A 19,196-nucleotide genomic window follows, 5' to 3' on the forward strand; every position below is an offset into this window, starting at 1 on the left:
GACAATGAATGATCAAGCATGTCATTGGGCCTGCAGGGGGAAGGAATGTCATTAGCTGCAGGACAGTGATGATTGAGAGGCACTTTTTCTTTATGGAAGAGCTGCTGTAGAGGAAAACCAACTGAACGCCTTCAGCAAAATCAATACCGTTTGAGCTGGCGGAATGCAAATAGCGTCTATTCTGGCTGCATGACATAGGATGATGCACCATTACTTATTCTGGCTCCATTCAATGTCATCATTAGCTTCTACAGTGTCAAATCCGCTCAATAAAGGGCATTATTTCCAAAAGGATAAGCGCTGCATTAATCCTTTTATGCTGCTTTCAGCAGGATGGAGTCTCCCATAGCAAATATTAATGCGTTAGGTGTCAAGAGTGAGATGGCTAATCCTGATAACTCAGGATGTACAGTCAATTTTACAGATGGCTATCTGCCCTAGACCAGAAATCCTAATGGGTACGAGAACAGGATGTGCTTTTAAAGCTCCACTTGCTGAATGTTGCCTTCAAAAAGAAAGCGATAATTTTCAACGGGGCTTCCTGAGCTGGAAAGATAAGCCAAGGAACGGGGGAGGACAAAATAAAAATGATGCCGGCCTTGGAGAGGAAAAATAGCTTCCTGATATAGTCCTAGCTCCCTCTTTAAAGCTGACACCTAGAACATACAGTTTATCAATTATACATAAAGCCAGAATCCATCTTCTGTTGGCAGCTTGTTTGGATCCAGCACCAGCCCTTTGAGTGGTGAAATGTCTGTGGGAGCCCCCACCCCTCTTGTCACCTGCCCCCCCCTTTTTTCCACTAGCAGCCTGTCCTTAAATCAATCCCTTTTTAGGCCCAAATTTATTTTTCCTGTAACAAATCTGTCTTGGCAAATGATGTCACATAAGCGGGGAGAATGACAGCCTGATGTCTATGCGGGGAACATCAACCTTGCTCCAGCAGCCTCCTCCCAAGGTGAGTAATCACACCGAGGAGCGGTGCAGTGTGTGGATGCCAGCCAGAGTCCAAACAAACCCAGAGTCTGTTGCTCAAGATAAACAAACCAATTAGGGGGAAGGCATGTTATTCCTCAGTTGGTGGGATATTTGCTAGATGGAAAATAATCAATGCATTCTTATTTCCACAGGGTGAAGCCTTACAGTCCTGAGCAGAATAAAATCTAGGCAGGGAGAGAGAGAGAGAGAGAGAGCGAGAGAGAGAGAGGGGGGGGATACATTTATTCAACAGAAAAACAGAAAAATAAATAATGGGCCTAAACTAGCTACTAGTCAAGTAATTAATCCATGCAGCCTCTGTGGAAAGAGGAGGAACACAGAGGGGGAAGATTCATCATAGCGCTTTGCCTCTCGCTCCCAGGGATACATGCCCTTCTTGTGTGGATGAGTCAGCTTACATCTTCTGACAATTGGGAGCCAAGGGCTTTGTCAAAAGGCACCGCAGTTATTGTTTTGATTGGTCCCCCCATGTTATGTTGGGAGCGCCAAATGCTTTCAAATGTGATTGCGCCGCAGCATTGGAAACTGAAGCACGCACATATATATCATCAAAAGGAGACGTCTGCTTTTTATTTACCGCGGACAATCATTTGGCACTTTGGTGCTCTCTCTGCCCCCCCCCCTCCCCCCCGCCCCGCCCCGCCCCAGACTGAAACATGCACGTCCTATCGGAGATTGCAGGGAGCGACCCCATTGGCCGGCGGCGGCATTAGACGACTGGGCTCGCGGTGCGTGACATTCAAGCCGGCTAGTGAAGATGGACGTGTTACTCAAAGTGGCTGTGGCGTCCATCAGGGCTATCTCAGTAGAACTGGAGGACTTTGCTGGGTTGGACTGGATGTGCAGCTGCTCTGGCTGCCCTCCCTCCTCTCCTCCCCTGTGGGACGCACACCAGGCTAAACACTGGCACAACAGTTCTGATGCCGGGGGGGGGGGGGGGGCTAACAATGCCACACATGAAAAATAAATCACAGCCTGCTTGTTAGCTCAGTGGGTGAGTGAGACCAAGCAACACAGAGGGGAAAAAGTGAGGAAAAAAGAGAGAGAGGAAGAGAGAGATAGAGAAAAGAACTGGGTTAAGAGACTTACTGTGCTGCTGAAAATCTGACACTTGCCAGAGGTCCAAATGTTCCACCAGAACAGCGGCAGCCCTGTCGGATAAGTCTCTATAAAGCCTCCAAAGCTGCTTACAATATACACTTGAGAAACAATAGATAAGGTCAACATACCAGCCTATATCTGAGTAAAACAAATGCTAAAAAAAAAAAAATGGAGGGGGGGTTGAAAATAAATGCTTCCCTGTTGCATGTGCTAACCCCAGCTACAATTACTGAAAACCAGTGATCACCTGATAAAATATTTGTCAAAATGCTCTGATGACACATTCACACCTAGGGACAATTTTAGTATGGCCGATTCACCTGACCGACACGTCTTTGGACTGTGGGAGGCCCTGTGATGGACCGGCTGCCTGTCCAAGGTGTCTCCCCACCTGCCACCCACATGACTGCTGGGAGAGGCTCCAGCATCCCACGACCCCGATCGGGATAAGCAGCTTGGATAATGGATGGAATGGATGCTCCGATGAATAAATTATCAAACTATTAGACTATATATTTTGATACTATCCTCAGGAGTCATTCAGTCTTCCATAAATGTAAAAAAAAAAAAGGCAGGCAGTTTGGAAATGGACTACCGCCAAACTGGCAGGCGAAAGATATGCACTGGCTTATTACATTCCATAAACAAATTATGGCTACATAAAAGCGAAAAATGAAACCTTGCAGAAGGAAACAATTCTCTGAGAACAGTGTCCAGCATCTGCCCGACAGAAACACGCATCTGTGGCGCGCCGTGGCCGACCGGTTTTCAGGAACCGTCAAGCTGACAGGGGAGTTGTGGACGCTTTTGCGGTGGGGGGGGGGGGGGGGAACCCTGCACTTTTTTTTTATGCAGTCTGTGCTTTATGCTCCGGCGTGATGATAAAACAAAGTCTGACATTTAACTCCACTCAATATCTTCGCCCAGGAGACAACACTATCCTAAAGTGCCCGTGGTTCCATAATGTGAATCTTAATCAGTTACTTTACCCAGCGGAGCGGGGTTTTCAGTCTCCCCGGTGAGAGTATCAACACATGGCCATCAGGCACATTTTATTTCCCCACAGCGGCTATTTATTTTCAGATCAACTTTTCTTGACAAATAATTACCAGGGTTATTCAACAGGGGTAGGAAACTCTCGCTGATGGCTGCAACACATTGCTTGCAGGATAGCAAATCACGCCGCATCTTGCAAATAAGTCACATTGAACACAGGCTTTTTTTTCCTTCCCTTTCTTCCCTGCACTTTGATGCAGTGGAAGCAAAGGGGACAAGGTTGCAGAAAGCAGAAATATCATTAAGTCTGAACTGTTTGACTATTTCGGACCCTTTAGAGTGATGCAAGAAAAGCAGACGGTTTGCAGCGGAGCAGATGCACACAGTAACACCGGGTGAAAGGACACGGTGTTTTCCCGGGCTGAAAACGAAAAACTGTTTTTACAAGGTAACGTGGGTGTACAAGGAGAAAGCCGCTGCGTGCTCTGGTAGAGCAATATGGACTGGAGCTTGGACATCTGCCAGCGCCCACAAGCCCCTCCCCTCCCCAGCCCCGTCCCACCCCGCGACAAGCCCACAAAAAAACCTCAAGATACAATGGATTAAAGCGTTTTTGTTTTTTTCCCTTGTCGTTGTAATTAACTGAGGTTCCTACAAATATATAACCGCAGGCCTGTTGATTTTGCATGCACACACATTTTCACACGTACAGAAAAATGCAAAAACAATCTCAAAATGTGTGCTTTTTTTTGCGTTTTGTTTAATGACAGAGGAAATACGCTATTGAGTATATTGCACCATCAAAAAAGAGAGGGAACAAAGGGAGCGAGCTCTGGTGTCTGGGATCAATATAAACTTGTATTCCCCTGCCACTTCTTTAGACACCTCGCGTTCCCATGGCTTAGTGTGTTTATATTGCTGTTAATCATGCAAACAAATGCAAAAATACAGCAGCGCAGAACACAGTAAAATCATATTTGGATAGGGGGTAACAAACAGCTAGCTAGCTAAAGCTCATTGTGGCAATAGAAAACGCCAGATCTCTTTAAGCGCTGCTTCTTTTTTTTTTGGCCTCTCCACCCTAATTTGCCATACTCCACCCACACAGGCCTGCAGGGCTGTGAAACTGGCTTATTCTCCAGCGGGGCAGGGCCAGCCATACGTCCCGTTGGCACAGGGCACCCCATGGAGAGCCAATCAGCAGCCTTTACCGCTGACAGCTCATTACCACTCAATTAGGCAGGTGCACCTCCATGTAGGGGCTGGTGACGAGCACATCCCTCCCAGACGCATGTTTAACAGCGGAGAGAATTATATAGTGACAGCAAACACTAAACGCCTCGCCCTTATCACTTGATTGCTTCGAGATTGAAATCCTATAATTGGCGCAGGCCAGCGGGGAGAAGAAATAAAAAAAAGAGATAAATAAATAAATAAATAAATAAATAAATAAATAAATAAACAGGCCGATACGCACGACGCGGTCGCCTTGTAATTGAACAATTAGGAATCCGCATTCATAAAGGTGCTTGTCGGGCAATTCCAAAATGCCATCTGATTAGGGCACAATCTGAAATGCCATTGTTCCGTGCAAAAGGCGCGGGGGCTGTCAGCCTAATAAAGAGAGGACACATCATAGCAGTTTACCCTACTACCAATATGACCTCCGGAGATGGGAGACATGCTGACACAGTGGCTTGGCCAGTGACGGACAGGACTTGGCGCCCAACGTTCTTTGTCCCTTAAACGGCATCCTTGTAGAAACACACACACACACACACATACACACATACACATGCACACACACACAGAAAAATAATATCATCAAGCGTTGACTCTTAAATCTAAACATCAGTGGGCACACACTGTACACATAACAAAACACCAAGTGAAGGCGAAAAAATTTTGATCCCTTGAGGAGGGTTCCTAATCAAGATGAAATGATTTACAAATATATTTAATAAGGCTTGCCAGAAGTCAGACTTGGCATGTAAATGTGGTGGGGATTAAATTTCATCGGCAACCAAGACTGTAACTGATCGCCTGCAGACAAAGGGGGAGCCTGCCAGTCTCCCCCCCCCCACACCCACCCACCCACCCAACACGCACACGCACACACATGCACACACACACACACACACACACAACACACACACACACACACACACACACACACACACACACACACACACACACCACCCAACCCCACCTCACCCCTCCCTCCCTCCCTCGCTCTCTTCACTGCCTGCATTTTGCCTCGTGATCCCTCCCTGGCTATGTGAAAAAGGACAGGGGCAGTGCAGAGTGGTGCAGTACGAGGAGGAGAGGGAAAGAGAGATGGATACAGGATGTGGAGGGAAGGAGAGAGAGAGAGAGAGGAGAGAGAGAGAGAGAGAGAGAGAAGAGAGAGAGAGAGAGAGAGAGAGAGAGAGAGAGAGAGAGAGAGAGAGAGAGAGAGAGAGAGAGAGAGAGCGAGAGATAGCGATTCATTGAAAGGAAAGAGAGTGGGAGAGCAAGAATACAGGAATTAAAGAGGAAGAGAGGCCGAGGACAGGGGATGGGGGGAGCGGTGAAATCAAGGATAGGAAAAAGAGGGAAGCTCAAGGTCAGCATGAGGACAGTGTAGTCCTGTGAGTTTGGAGGGAGAGGGGTGGGGGGTGGTGGTGGGGGGAGACAGCCGCAGTCACCTCTGTGCTAATCAGCCCTTTGGCTGGCTGATGAGGTGTCAGTTGGTTGTGTGAGTAGAAAAACCTCTCCCTTCACATTTTTGGCTGGAAATTGCAGGGGCTGGCGGGGCGGAGCAAGTGTGTGTGTGTGTGTGTGTGTGTGTGTGTGTGTGTGTGTGTGTGTGCGCACGCGGTGTAGCAGGCTGACTTGCTGCTTGTGGTGCCAGTATTGCGCTTTTTTTTTCTTGTTGCTTTTGCCCTCCCTCCGTCTCTCTTTCCTTGCATATTATGCTACAGTGACTGGAGCTGAACTCAGCTTTCACCCGCAGTGAGGGCAAAAATACAACTGCCAATTAATGCTATCTGCAATGTGCCAGCGTTAACAGTGTGTGGCATTGCTACGTCAAGTTGCTTGTGCCGTTTGAAAAAAAAAAAAAGAAAAAAAGGTGGGCTCGTCGTCCTCCCTGGTCGTGCTAACGGCGAGCAGGCTAACGCAGATAGTCCTATTAGCTTTGGGCAGAAGTGGACCGCTTCCACGGCTGTGAAGGGCTGTCTGACCTAACAGCGGTGATGCTAATCTTTCATTGAGTGACTTCTCTGCAACAGACAAGTTGGCAGAGGCGGGTGTCTGCTATATGCTTGGGTTATTTCTGACCATCTGCGCCCGGTCATTACCGGCCTCAATTGTCTTGCACATGTCTGAACCCCTCTCTCCCGGTTTCTATAGCCCATACTTACTTTATGTGTGACCCGAGGGTAGGAAAACAGTTCTTTTGCCTTAATGTAAATGCCCCAAGTTACGAGAGGCCATTTTATTAGCTGGGGCTAAAGAGAGCTGTAGAATCATAGGTTAATTCAAAGTGGCATCATGGAGGATGCATCATACAGCTGAGATCAAATTACAGGGCAAAGCGCTCAGTGGTAAGAAAAACAAGCCAGTGGAATGCTGCCAGAGTGTGCGAGTGCTCACCGTGTGTGTTTTGTTAGTGAGCGTGTGTGCCTATTTGTGTGTGCCTGTGTCTGTGTAAGAGAGGGGGGGAGTACAGAAAGAAACAGAACAGAGGAGGGGAGGGGAAGGGAGGGAAGGGGGGGGGGCAGAGGGCCGGAGAGAGAGAAAGAGAGAGGGAAGAGAATGTCCACAGAGGTGGCAGGGGGGTGGGGAGGGGTGGTAGTGGTGTGGGTGGGTGGTGAAGGGGGGGTAGGGGATAGTGGTAGCAAAGGGAAGGTAGGGGGAGATGTAACTGGGCCAGCACAGACACACACAAAACATGCACACACACACACACACACACACACACACACACATACACACACACACACACACGCACACACACACACACACACACACACACACTAGCCCTCCAATTATAGTCATCTCTTCACACAGCAAATCACCCTCCATTTCTGATGTTCACAATGCCTGAGAGAGAGAGAGAGAGAGAGAGAGGAAGAAGAGAGAGAGAGAGAGATGAGAGAGGAGAGAGAGAGAGAGAGAGAGAGAGAGACCCTATAAACAACACTGCACCAGCGTTGGTATTCAAAGAAGGACAGAACCACTGCCTTCCATGTGTTTAGCAGTCCCTTCTTCCCCCTCACGCCTTTGTTATTGGTCTTTGTGCAATGATTTGCCTAAGGACCCAGATTTCCTAGCAACAGCCTGCCACCAAACATTTGGCAGGAGTTCAACATTCTCTCTCTCTCTCTCTCTCTCTCTCTCTCTCTCTCTCTCTCTCTCTCTCTCTCTCTCTCTCTCTCTCTCTCTTCTCTCTCTCCCTCTCTCTCTCTCTCACTCTCTCTCTCGCTCTTTGTGAGGAATGGCAGCGCTGCCTTCCTGCTCTGGTGTCTGCCACCAGCCCTGCTGTTGCTGCTGCTAAGGCTGCTGCTGGATGAGCCAGATTGGCTGCACAGGCTCACTAATAATTCTGTTTTTCATCCAATCACGCCACATAGTAAGCAGGCACCTTGAGAGCCTCTGCCAAGAATCATCATCACCTCTTTAGCAAACACACACACACACACACACACACACCACACACTCACACACACACATGTACACGCGCGCACACAACCACACGCGTGTGTGCATGCATGCACGTACAGAACAAAGTGAGCAAATCCATGTAAACATACACACAGCACATCGTACTGTTATTTGATTTACAGATTAGAGTATCACAAGAACATGTATATAACTGAAGAGTCTTTTAATGAAAATTAAAAAATTGCATGACTACATTGCAGTGTCGGTATATGGGAGAGAGCGAGCGAGAGAGAGAGAGAGCGAGAGAGGGAGAGAATCTATAATATGGCTGTAAATTGGGTAAATACATCTGAGTGCTCTCGACAAGGTTAATGGAGAGAGGAGGCCTTAGTGAACACTGGTCTAGACACGCCACCCAGTATTAAGTGGGGAATAGCGGTGGCAGTGTATCTGGCTAAGTACTTTAGAAGTGCCAATGGGACTCTAATAAAGTGAATGAACCCCCAGTTTCGACAAAGAGGCCCAGGAGGATGCTGAAACACTGTGTTGAGATTCTGAGCACTGACAAACACCCAATTGTGGCCCTTCTATCCCCCCCTTACCCTCCCTCCCAATGTCATGGAAGTTTTTCCCTCACGCAGAAGACTGTCGGATGTGGGCAAAAACCAACTGCCAATTTGCAGGGGATGTGCCGTGCTTGCTAATGCAAAGCAGAGGCTAAAAATGAGACCACACAAACTCCAGAGGACGGACTGATCTGCTTTTTGGCACGGCCACTGAGGGCTTTTCGCTGTTTGTTTCTTTGACCGAGCGCCTAATTACAAAACCTCAACCATTGTGCCACATTACTCTCAAGTTCTGGGGACCCGTCGACAAGGGGGTGACGCACCGAGGTGCACCCAGGAATGGGACGACGAGGGAAAAGATGACGGACAAGCTATAATGTTGATTTATGTTGACAACGGGCTGTTTAAAGACAAGGAATGCGGTGAAATTTCAGGGCTATCGTCTTCAATTGAGATCAGAGGCGAGGTTGATCCATGAGAATTAAGTGTAATCCTGAACAGTGAAACACGAGCACAGCCAGCCTCTTTTTCTCTATATTCAAGAAGCAGCGAGTTAAGACATTACCTCAGTGGTGTCATTTGGGGTGTTTGGGTATGGGTTTCTGGGTGTATGCGTGCAACGTATGAAAAGGGGTGTGGGGTGTGAACTTGTCAAATCAATTTTCACACTTTTACAGCACCTGTTGGCTCGCCTTTTGTGTTACGAGAGTCGAATGAATGCATTACATGTATGACAATTTCACACTGTGCTGCTGTTTTATACATAAAGGAGCGGGGGAAAATAGGGAGAATGGTGCTGTACTGTCTCAAAAGGTAACGTAGCTTATTTCACTCGACAATGGATGAATGGATATATTGACAATGAGGAAGGCACGCCGAGGCATTTCCTGAATAAAGCCTCTTAACATTTTGTCCTCTCCAGGCAAACAGAGTTGAGGAACAGTTATTTGAATGTAGAGGATCTCACTTACCGCGATATAATAGACCTTGGCTTTCACCACCAGCTCCCAGTTGCTGTCCAGGTCCAGGTGTTTGTCCTTTTTGTAGCAGTTTGCCGCTGCCAGGTTAGCAACGAGGGACCTGCCGAGACAGACCCCATAAATCTTCCACCTCGCTTATCATCCATCTTAATTTTGTCTCAAAAACATCCCTAAAAAACACTCGGGCCCCTAGACTTTCGTTTTGTTCCTCTGTGATCTAAAAGGACGATAATGGCTTGTTAGAATGTCTGGAGCAAGGTGAAATAAAGTCATCCCGCTTTTTTTAGTTCTCTGTTTTTCAAATGGGTTATCACAAGCAGAAAAAGAAAATGGCGAGATTAACATAGGTGGAGGGGTTTTTGAGGCTTACACTGAGCCAGACACCCAGACCATCCCCATCGGCATATCACTTCAGGTAAGCAGTTCATTATTAATGAAAAAAAAACAAACAAACAAAAGAAACACCATTACTAAATGAACACCGAAGTCAAGAACAGGAGAGGTGAGAGGACGAGGGAGATTGAAGCAGGTGGTGTTCTCTATACATAGCTCATTAGCGAGTCCTCATGTGTTGTCTCTTTATGGGTGGCCATTAAAAAGAGCACAACCATCATTGCTGCTTAAGGGAAACAGTTAGGCTACCTTATGACAGGGAGCAGTTCAGTAGGGAGGACCACTCTCACACGGCCTGTCCTGTCCTGGAAAGCTGCTCGCTAGACTTAGCGTCAAAGAAAAGAGTGAGCAGCCTTGCTTCGTATATCATGACACCATGATGACAGTTTTGATATGACAGCCGAATTGGGACCGCACGTCACTTTGAGTCCCACGGTCAATGCGAGCATGTGCACCGCACTGGGCTCCCAATCCACAACTGTACATAAAGATACGACAATCATTCCCAATTAACATTTATGGAATTCAAAAAGAGCAAAGAAATATTATTTGCTGATGTTCATGTGGTGAGATACATAAGAAAATATATTTAATGAACACATCTTAAAACAGAGTCTCGTTGCAGCGGGGGAGGTAGTTTTTTCTTTTTTTTAAGATCTGCACTAAACAAAGCCCCTGGCGGCTGTGACATACCGGCTCCAATCCTTCAAAGCCATCTCACACCCAAACTGGCCCCGCGGGCGACCTTTCCCCTGGCCTCCTGAGCTGTCTGTTAAACACCTGTAAGAAATATTACAGAGCTGCTCTCGCGGAGCACGGCACCTGACCTTTTCAGGTGTCAGAGCCCACATCAAACAAGCCCACTAAGGCCGTTCGGTAAGACTGGCTCCCAGGGAGGTGCAGCCACTGACTGACTGACACCTCAGGCAGCAGTGGATGAAGGACCGGAGAGAGAGAGAGAGAAGAGAAGAGAACTCTTTAGCAGAGGAAGGTTATTGATCTACGCCTGGCCTATCATACACTGGAGCCCTCACTTCGAGTGATGATTAACGTGTATATGTGTGTCTAATAACGGCAGTGGTCATGACATGTGTGTGTGTGTGTGTGGGGGGGGGTCAAGGCTATGACCTCAGCTGTCTTAAATGTGCAGATGATGACGCTAGTTTAAGAGCTGCCAGAAACGCTGAAGTCCCCCCCAACCCCACTTTTACAACAGAGTGGGCTGACAGGTGAGAGCTGGGCTAGCCTAGCCATCTAACACATTGCTGGTGTCAGACTATGGATGGATGACAACCTACTGGGGCAGCAGAGTGTGTGTGTGTGTGTGTGTGGGCGGGGGGCTGGAAAAATGGACTCGAACTGTTCTTTTTTTTCCTTTTGATGTGTGAGCTGCGTTATGAATCTCTGTTATGACTTCAAGCCACGCAGAGTCAACCGGCTGCCATAAGCGTAAAGTGAACCAAAATGACTCCTTCGAACTTGGCACATGCGGTCCGCTTCCATGTCAGAGGCGATTGACAGGGAGGCTGACCTGTTGTCTCCGGTGATGCAGGCGGCGCAGGTACCGGTCGGCTCCTCGCTTTGTTCGTAGTAGTGAGCGTCAACGTGGGCCTCCTCGGCCTTCTTCTTCAGGATCTTCCCAAAGTGGTCGGTGCCGATGCAGCCGAAGAAGGTGGCCACCTTGTGGGGCTTCTGGATCATCCACTGAGAGAGGGGGTAAAAGCAGACACAAAGAAAACTCTGTTACAGACACTCACAAAACTAAAGATACTAAAGACGGTATGCGAAATGAAGCTTCACCGCAAATACACTCGTTCGTGACATATGAAGGCCACGCGGTCTGTCAGAAACAACCCAAGAATGATCCACACAGAGACCCTATTCTTACCCAAGCTCTCCTACATCACAGCCCCCCATCCCACCCCGATTCTGTGTACTAAAAACAGTCTCATCTCCTTATTTACACAAACCCCATAATTCATGCTTCCATCCTACTTGCGTAAACACAGTTGCTCTCAAAGTGTGTGTGTGTGTGTGTGTGTGTGTGTGTGTGTGTGTGTGTGTGTGTGTGTGTGTGTGTGTGTGTGTGTGCGTGCATGCACTACTGCAGGACACTCCCTGACCGGTGGCTGGCCATTTCTGGCTCCTGACAGTGCTGATGTACTCAGTGACTTTTACCTGGGCGGATGAGTGGGACTGCTCAAATTCTCCTGCACTCAGGTTTAACCTGCGAAGATTTATCGACGCACACACTTGCTATGTTTGCTCGTTTTATTGCAGCCTCCTGTTTTGTTGCTGACGGCGGCCCTTTGTGAATGAGATGTTGCTGCTTTCTGGGATGACCTGTATATGTGTGAAATTAATCATTTCACACAACCAAATAGCATCTCGGTAGGGAAGAAAAATGCATTTTCATCACCCATCCTGAGATGCTACCGGCTATTATTGTGCTCCTTCCAACTCTCCAGGTAACTAGTTCAAGACGGGGGGGGGGGGGGGGGGGATGAAAGAAAAAAGAAAGAAAGAAAGAAAAAACTGGAAAAACTTCATTACTTTGAGGCAAGGCTCAGGTGTGTTTCCGCAGAGAAAGGGTGCTGCTACCGAAGAAGGCAGAAATTTCAGGTGGGTTTCTGCAGCTTCTACAGGGGCACAAACAAAAATGAAAAGAAATGCCACACGACTGCTGCGTCTGTGATGATTAGCGGGCCTACGGTGTGTCATCTTGAGTCATGGTTCAGTCATTCAAGCCTCGCCACCCGAAACCAACCTCCCCCCACACACTTTCCAAAATACCCAAACTCTAAAATGAAACACACACATGCAGACAAACACAAAAACACACATAAAACCACAGTGAAAGCCGACAGACCCGAGCTCCCCTTCCCCAACCTCCTGCTGCAGGCACCTCACACTTATCAAGGTCACTTGCTCGGGTACACGTCAAGTCCAATCTGATTTTCCCTTAGCCCTGATGAGCTCCGAATCCAAGGTTAGGAGCTGCGGGCTGTAAATAATGACAGCACGGCCTTTCCATTTGCAGGCCTCTCAGGTGGGAATAGAGAGGGCCACTCAGGGGCCCATCCCCCTGATGACAGCATGGTGAATCACAGTACAGACCCCCCCCCTCCACCCCCCCTCCACACCCCCATTCCCTTTCACCCCCACCCCCACCCCACGGCCTACTCCGCCTACTCCGCCTACTCCACCTTCTCTCTTGCTCTCCCTCTCTCTCTCTAACCATCAGCTCTGCTCTCACTGCCAGCTCAGCTTGTCATTTTACAGGGTCATTAACAGACACACTTATTAACGTGTGCATGAGTACACAGTGCACCCACGCAGGGAAAGGCTGACGTACACATACACACACGCAGCAATTCTCTCCAGTGGCGCAGTAACCCCCCCCCATCACCGCTTTTCTAGAAGCTCTTCTTCTACACAAATAAAGAAGCAGTGATAGATGTGAAGAAAGTCTCTTCATTTATTTATATATGTATATATATAGGTGCTGCACAGGAGTTGGGAGTTGGATCAATTCATTTTCTATCTCTGGTACCACGCAGAAAATCCCTCTCCATTCCTAGATTATGAGAGATAATACCTCCATTATGACAAAAGCTCTATCTGCAGGGTCGCTGAGAGGTCAACCAACCCTGTGCTGGGTATTCATGCTTAGTCACATCCCAATTATACTGCAGTGGCAGAGGCAGAAATTGGCAAATGTACATCAAGGCGCTTCATTACTGAGGGCCGCTCCAGTGAAATTAAGCAGCAGATGAGACAGAGAGAGATTTAGCCCCAGGCGGCATGTTAGAGAGAGAGAGAGAGAGAGAGAGAGAGAGAGAGAGAGAGAGAGAGAGAGACTGGAATAAAAGACTGTTCTGAGGGTGCTGGAAGCTTGTATCTTGTGCACAGCAGAGCTCATGTATATTTACTTAACTAGGGAGAACGCTGGTCCCCAAAGATTAATAAATTCCCATGGTGCACCACAGCGACATATCTCAAGGTATGGGTAGACGTGAAGGGAAACCCAATACAAACAAAGGGAACAAAGGGAACCATCCCTGAAAAGCGGGGGGGGGGGGCGCTTTCTAGCTAAAGGCAAAGTGATGGTTAAATACATTATGTTAAGTGGAGAATAAGTCTGGTGTCTCTTCCTGTTTGGCTTCCATTTACCCAAATAATCTCACCCATACACCCCACATCCCACCTCCTACCCCCCACGATCTCCAGCCCCAGGGCCCCCTCGAATAGCCATTAATTATGGCATCTCATGGCTGCAAGGAGCTTCACTTCAGGAGCTGACCCAGGTCCGCTGCTCAACATCCAACAGCTGCCACTCTTCAATATGAAGGCGGCCCCGCTTCGCATGGCAAGTTTCAGGAGGGCAATTACACAGCCCAGATGAGATGAGGCGACTGAATGTTTGGGACTGGAGCGCTCAGACTGCCATTAACACTATAAGCCATTACATTCCCTCTACTCTTTCTGCACGCTCTCCTCCTCTCTCCATCTCTCTCTGTATATTGATGAAGTGGTAATGGGACCTCTAGTTAGATATTCCACCCTGTAACAACACTGTCTTGTTTCTACTCTCCCTCAGGGGTCAATGTATTCTCCCAGAGATGCAGGGAATCATTTCTGCACTATTAATGATGCAATTCCAATGCAATTCAGATCTAGTGAAGACGCCGCACGAAAGGGCTTTGGATATGAGGGAGTGTGTGTGTATGCGAGAAGGGGAGGGTGTTGATAGATGATGTTTTGTGTTATTCTGCAGCTCCACACAAGGCAATACCTACTGCACCTCTCTGGTAGCTAGCTGCCGTCATTCCCATTTCCACCCTCCGTTATCCCAGCGCGGCTCTCTCTCACATCGCTCAGTTCACTGCAGTTCATCCTTTAAACAAGGATGGTGAAGGCCCCATTCTCCTCGCCTCACCTCACCAGCGGGCTCCTCTAGAGAAGAACATGGCTGTGCCTAATGATGGCCACATTAATTATACCCTTATCAACCCCGGCGAAAAATTCAATAGGGCTATTTATAGAGGCCTAAAATAGCGGGGACTGAGGGTGCAGCGCTCTGGGGTGGCCAAGTCACAGTCTGCTCTGCTCTCTCTCGTCTCGCCACAAAGCCTGTTCTCACAGCCGCGGGCTGGAGAAGTAAGATCCATGTTGTATTTGCTACACCGATAAAACAACAGGCGAGCGTGTGTCCGTAAGAACCTGTCATAACTAGTGCTTTTATATAATGTATGGCGGGGTGAAGAGGCTTCACAAGAGCACTGACATTGATGAGGTCTGGCAGCTTCCATTAAATCACTCTTTCCTGTAAAGTGCCAAGCCATCAAAGCAACCGGTCGAGGATTTTTCACTCAATCGGGTAACGCACGAGGCTTCCCCACCCCCACCCCACTGCCGCCTTGTCCTTCAAGGGGCCTGAGCCTTCTGGTCAATAACTCCTATCAGTTCAATTTCATGCACAGTTGGCTGTGTTGGGGTGCGAGGGCACTGCTCAAGTCGGGGTTGCATATGTTGTTGCCGTTGTCGATGTTGTTGTTGTTGTTTTTTTTCCCCTGCCCGAGGAGGTTTGATAAGTGGGATGGGGACCTGGAGTGGAGCAGGGTGTTGCTATGCGAGAGAGAGAGAGAGAGAGAGAGAGAGAGAGAGAGAGAGAGAGAGAGAGAGAGAGAGAGAGAGAGAGAGAGAGAGCGCGGAGGCTAGCCGGAGCTAGCAAGGTTGTTTTAACTTTGCTCGCCGCCGTGGCTCCCTGCCAAGCCATTAACAGTCTCTGTTCTCTGCCTCGGTGACACAGCTAAAAGAAGAGAGAGAGGGCAAGAGAGAGAGAGAGAGAGAGAGAGAGAGAGAGAGAGAGAGAGAGAGAGAGAGAGAGAGAGAGAGAGAGAGAGAGAGAGAGAGAGAGAGAGAGAGAGAGAGAGAGGGAGAGGGTGAGAGAAAGGGGGGGGGGCTAGCTGTAAATGATCAACACGATAATGAGCTGATTATCAGTCAAAGGCATGGATAAGCTCTTTCCCCAAGTAATTTCCTTTCAGATCAGTCAAACACACGCTCCTCTCTGCCATTGCCTCTCAAAGAGGAAGCATACCACGTCCCCTGATGGGAATCAGACTCACTATAATCTACAAAACCTGATCCTCATTGCCGGGGCTGATTAGTGCCTTGTTCATCCCATGTATACATTTTGGTCCTTAAAAAGATTGTTGTTTTTGCAAACCCCGTGCACCTTTTAAGCTCCCACGGCAGAACAATGTCGGGGGTGGCTGATAAGAAGGTCTCCCATGTTTATCGGCCGCGTTTTAAAAATCAGAAAACAAAACAAACTCGCGGGCTTCGGGCGACGCTGCGGGACAGTGACTGGGAGGTCACCGTGCTGTGCTGCGAGCACACTAGACACAACAAAACACCGCCGCAAATACCAAGACGCTTTTATTGCGTGTGTGTTTATTGTGTGTGTATCACAGACAGGGTGGCGGGCAGGGAGGTGACAGGTCTAGAGAACAGGACCCCCGCCCCCCCCAGCGCCGGAGATAAGTATCAAACCAGATGACGCGTCGCGACACACTCCATAGGCTGCGATGTTAAACATGACAAGGATGTTCCCGACAGTATCTCTCCACCCTCTTTGCGGAGCTATCAAAAGGGCAGGTTGAGCAAGCACACAAAATACAACCCCCCCCCCACCACCACCACCACCATTTCCATCCCCCATCCCCACCCCGCAGCACAAGACACCCCACCCACCTGACACATCTCGCTGTAGCACCTTCGCGCTGCATAGGAATAAGGGATGTGTCGCTATCTCCAGGCACCAAGTTTATCTGAGAAGGAAACACCTGATTCCCCCCCCCCCTTAACTTTTCATTCCTCGCATCTCTTGTTAAACACACAGCCTTGATTCGGTCTCTGTTGCCCAGGGGGGGTGAATTATTTACAGGATAAACAAGATGATGTTGTCTCAGCCACACTCCCCCATCGCCATGATAGAGACAGACAGTTTTACCTGGTGGGCATGTGGAGCCCAGCTCTGATACAGTACTAGGAAGCAGCCTTGTAGTGATACCTAATGGGGGGGGGGTTTTGAGGGGGGGGGCTTCAGGGACAGAAAATGCCTCCACACCAGATTCATGGGCTGGGAGTCCCAGACAGTGGGGCTTTCCCATTTATTTGCAGAGACAATGGGGGCTATAAAAACACATGAGCTGGTTTAAAGCTGTGCGCATTTGTAAGTGTATGTATATAGGTGTGTGTATGTGGGGGGGGGGGTATTAAGTTATCCTAAAGTGGCATTTGTGTTTGCAGGGGCTGTTGCCACACGATGCTCGGGCAGAGAGATGATGAGGGACCTTTGCAGCGAAAGCCCCTAATCCTATCTGTGGTACGTGGGCTCCAGCTGGTGGGAGCGCAGCTGTGCTCACACCTCGCTGTCAGGCCCGCCGTCGCCAGCACAGGTGAATCAGACCCCCCACCCTCAACACCACCCTCACCACCACCATCCACCCCCAAACATCCCCGAGAAGGTGGATTTGCACGGTGCTTTGATCTTGTGGGGGCGGCAGCGCCCCCCCTGGATACAATGACAGCGTGGGTGATCCGTGTCACTGTTGAGCCCTTCGCTCTCTCTCTTTTTTTTCTTTTTTTTTGTTTCCCCCTCTCCCTATCCCCTGAACATACGCCAAATGACAGCCCCGGTTGAGGGCTTAGCACAGGTCAGGCCTGGCTAAATTCAATGTGGCAGTGCGGAAAATTCACTTCAAAACATTAGCTGCTGTGAGGAAGTGGGCTCTAATGAGTGTTTGACTGCATCATGTGAGATAATCCTATCAGCGAGATGATAATCACAATCTTTCGGTCTGTCCAGGCAAAAAAAAAAAAAAAAAAAGCATCCTTTCCAAACGCTATTATCCATAATCTCCCATTTTATCCACTTTTTTTTTTGCTGTTGTCCCCCCCCCCCCCCCGCCCCGCCTAACATACTCCTTGTATTTTTCTAACAAAGATTATATCATATGTAGGTCTCTGCACATAAGCGGCTTACATTATACAGCACGAATCCCATAAATTCTGGTAATGTTGCATTATTTCGGCTGAACTGCTTGTGTTTTTCAGGTATACTGCTGGCACGATACCCCAATACATCCCATCCTTCTCAGAGACGATCAGAGGAAAGCGATTGTTTCCCCCCAGACTGACCCTTGAGCCCCGTCTGCATGTTCACTGCGTACCAAGTCACATTTACCAGACCGCATTATCTGACAGGGTCACAATGGAAGGATACGATTTGGCCCTTGGCAAGGATCGGGAAAAACAACATTCCCAGTGTCTTCACACACTGTAGCGAGATCCCACTTATCAGATTACTCATGCCTCTGTGTCCTTTACTGCAGGCAAAGAGGTTTCTCTTCATGTTACCGGTTGGAAATATCAGTGGACGAGCTTCTCGGTTTACAGAGCCTGCCGTTGTAAACGCTGTTTGTGTGCAGATTCTGTGGCTGACTGGCTGCACAGGTAAGCAGAAAATAGCTCTTAACTCCAGCCTGACCTTGAGAGGGATGCCATTCAATCAGCCTGCTCACCGCAGTAAAGGCCCTATCATTGCACAAATAGACTGAATCTTCCTCTCTGCCCGGATCATGGACAATGCACGGATGGCTTCCTCCTGCTTGGCAAGTTAAAGGGGCAATTATTCAATAAATTAAACCCAGAAAATAAGCCACGATGAAAGTACGACGGCTGCATTGGGTGACCATAGATTACACTGCGACTTGCATAACAGTCTGCACAACTAATTTAATTTTCCATTTATAGACATACCCAAATTGGATGACAGCGACTGACAGTCAAAATGCAAGACGGCATAGAATGCCGTCCCGTGTTCTCATCGTGGGTGGGGGTGGGGGGTGGTGGGGGGGAGAGACCAGCATCGGTGGAAGAGACGGGGCGCACGCTCGGCTCCTTATCCGTATCCCGTCATCCAGCTGGAAGCAGACGGAGTCGACGTAATAAGAGGAAGATTTAAGAACAGCTGCCCGCTTTGAACTTTGAGGTTGTGCTATCAAATTCCACCTTATCAACTGGCAGCTTAACCAACTTGTGTTATTTTTCTGACGGCTTACGGTGAGCGAGAGAAAGCGAGAGAGAGAGACAGAGAGACAGAGAGAATGAGAACAAGAACAAGCTGGAACAGTCATAACTACTGGCTGCTGCAGTGCATCGTGACAAACAACAATGGAAAAACTTGGGATTTATGGCTCTGATAACCTTCCAGATTCCCTCAGCAGGTGCCATATGCGAGGCAACTCAGACAGAGTTATGCATCATTAATCCCCATGAACATGCCAGTGATAAATAATGCTTTTGCCATCCCTATGAAAAAGAAGGCGGTTATTACCAACCCGTAAAGAATGGTATTTGCATCATCACTTCAAGCAGATAATAACACACAGATACAATGTTTCAAGGATTAAACGGCGCACTCGTAAGACAGAGAGGGAGAGAG

At 48.4% G+C, this 19,196-nt stretch overlaps 1 protein-coding gene across 2 annotated transcripts in view; it reads right to left on the minus strand.

Moving 5' to 3' along the window:
- Positions 1-19,196, minus strand: part of adkb (adenosine kinase b) — a 113,558-nt gene that overhangs the window by 58,645 nt on the left and 35,717 nt on the right. For both annotated transcript variants that reach the window (XM_056297070.1, XM_056297071.1), the window contains exons 5-6: positions 11,214-11,386; positions 9,281-9,389 (exon numbers count right to left, since the gene is read on the minus strand). In XM_056297070.1, coding sequence (XP_056153045.1) covers positions 9,281-9,389; positions 11,214-11,386 — 282 coding nt within the window. The remainder of the gene's footprint in view (positions 1-9,280; positions 9,390-11,213; positions 11,387-19,196) is intronic.

This window comes from Lampris incognitus, chromosome 17, assembly GCF_029633865.1.
Source record: "Lampris incognitus isolate fLamInc1 chromosome 17, fLamInc1.hap2, whole genome shotgun sequence".
NCBI lineage: Eukaryota > Metazoa > Chordata > Actinopteri > Lampriformes > Lampridae > Lampris > Lampris incognitus.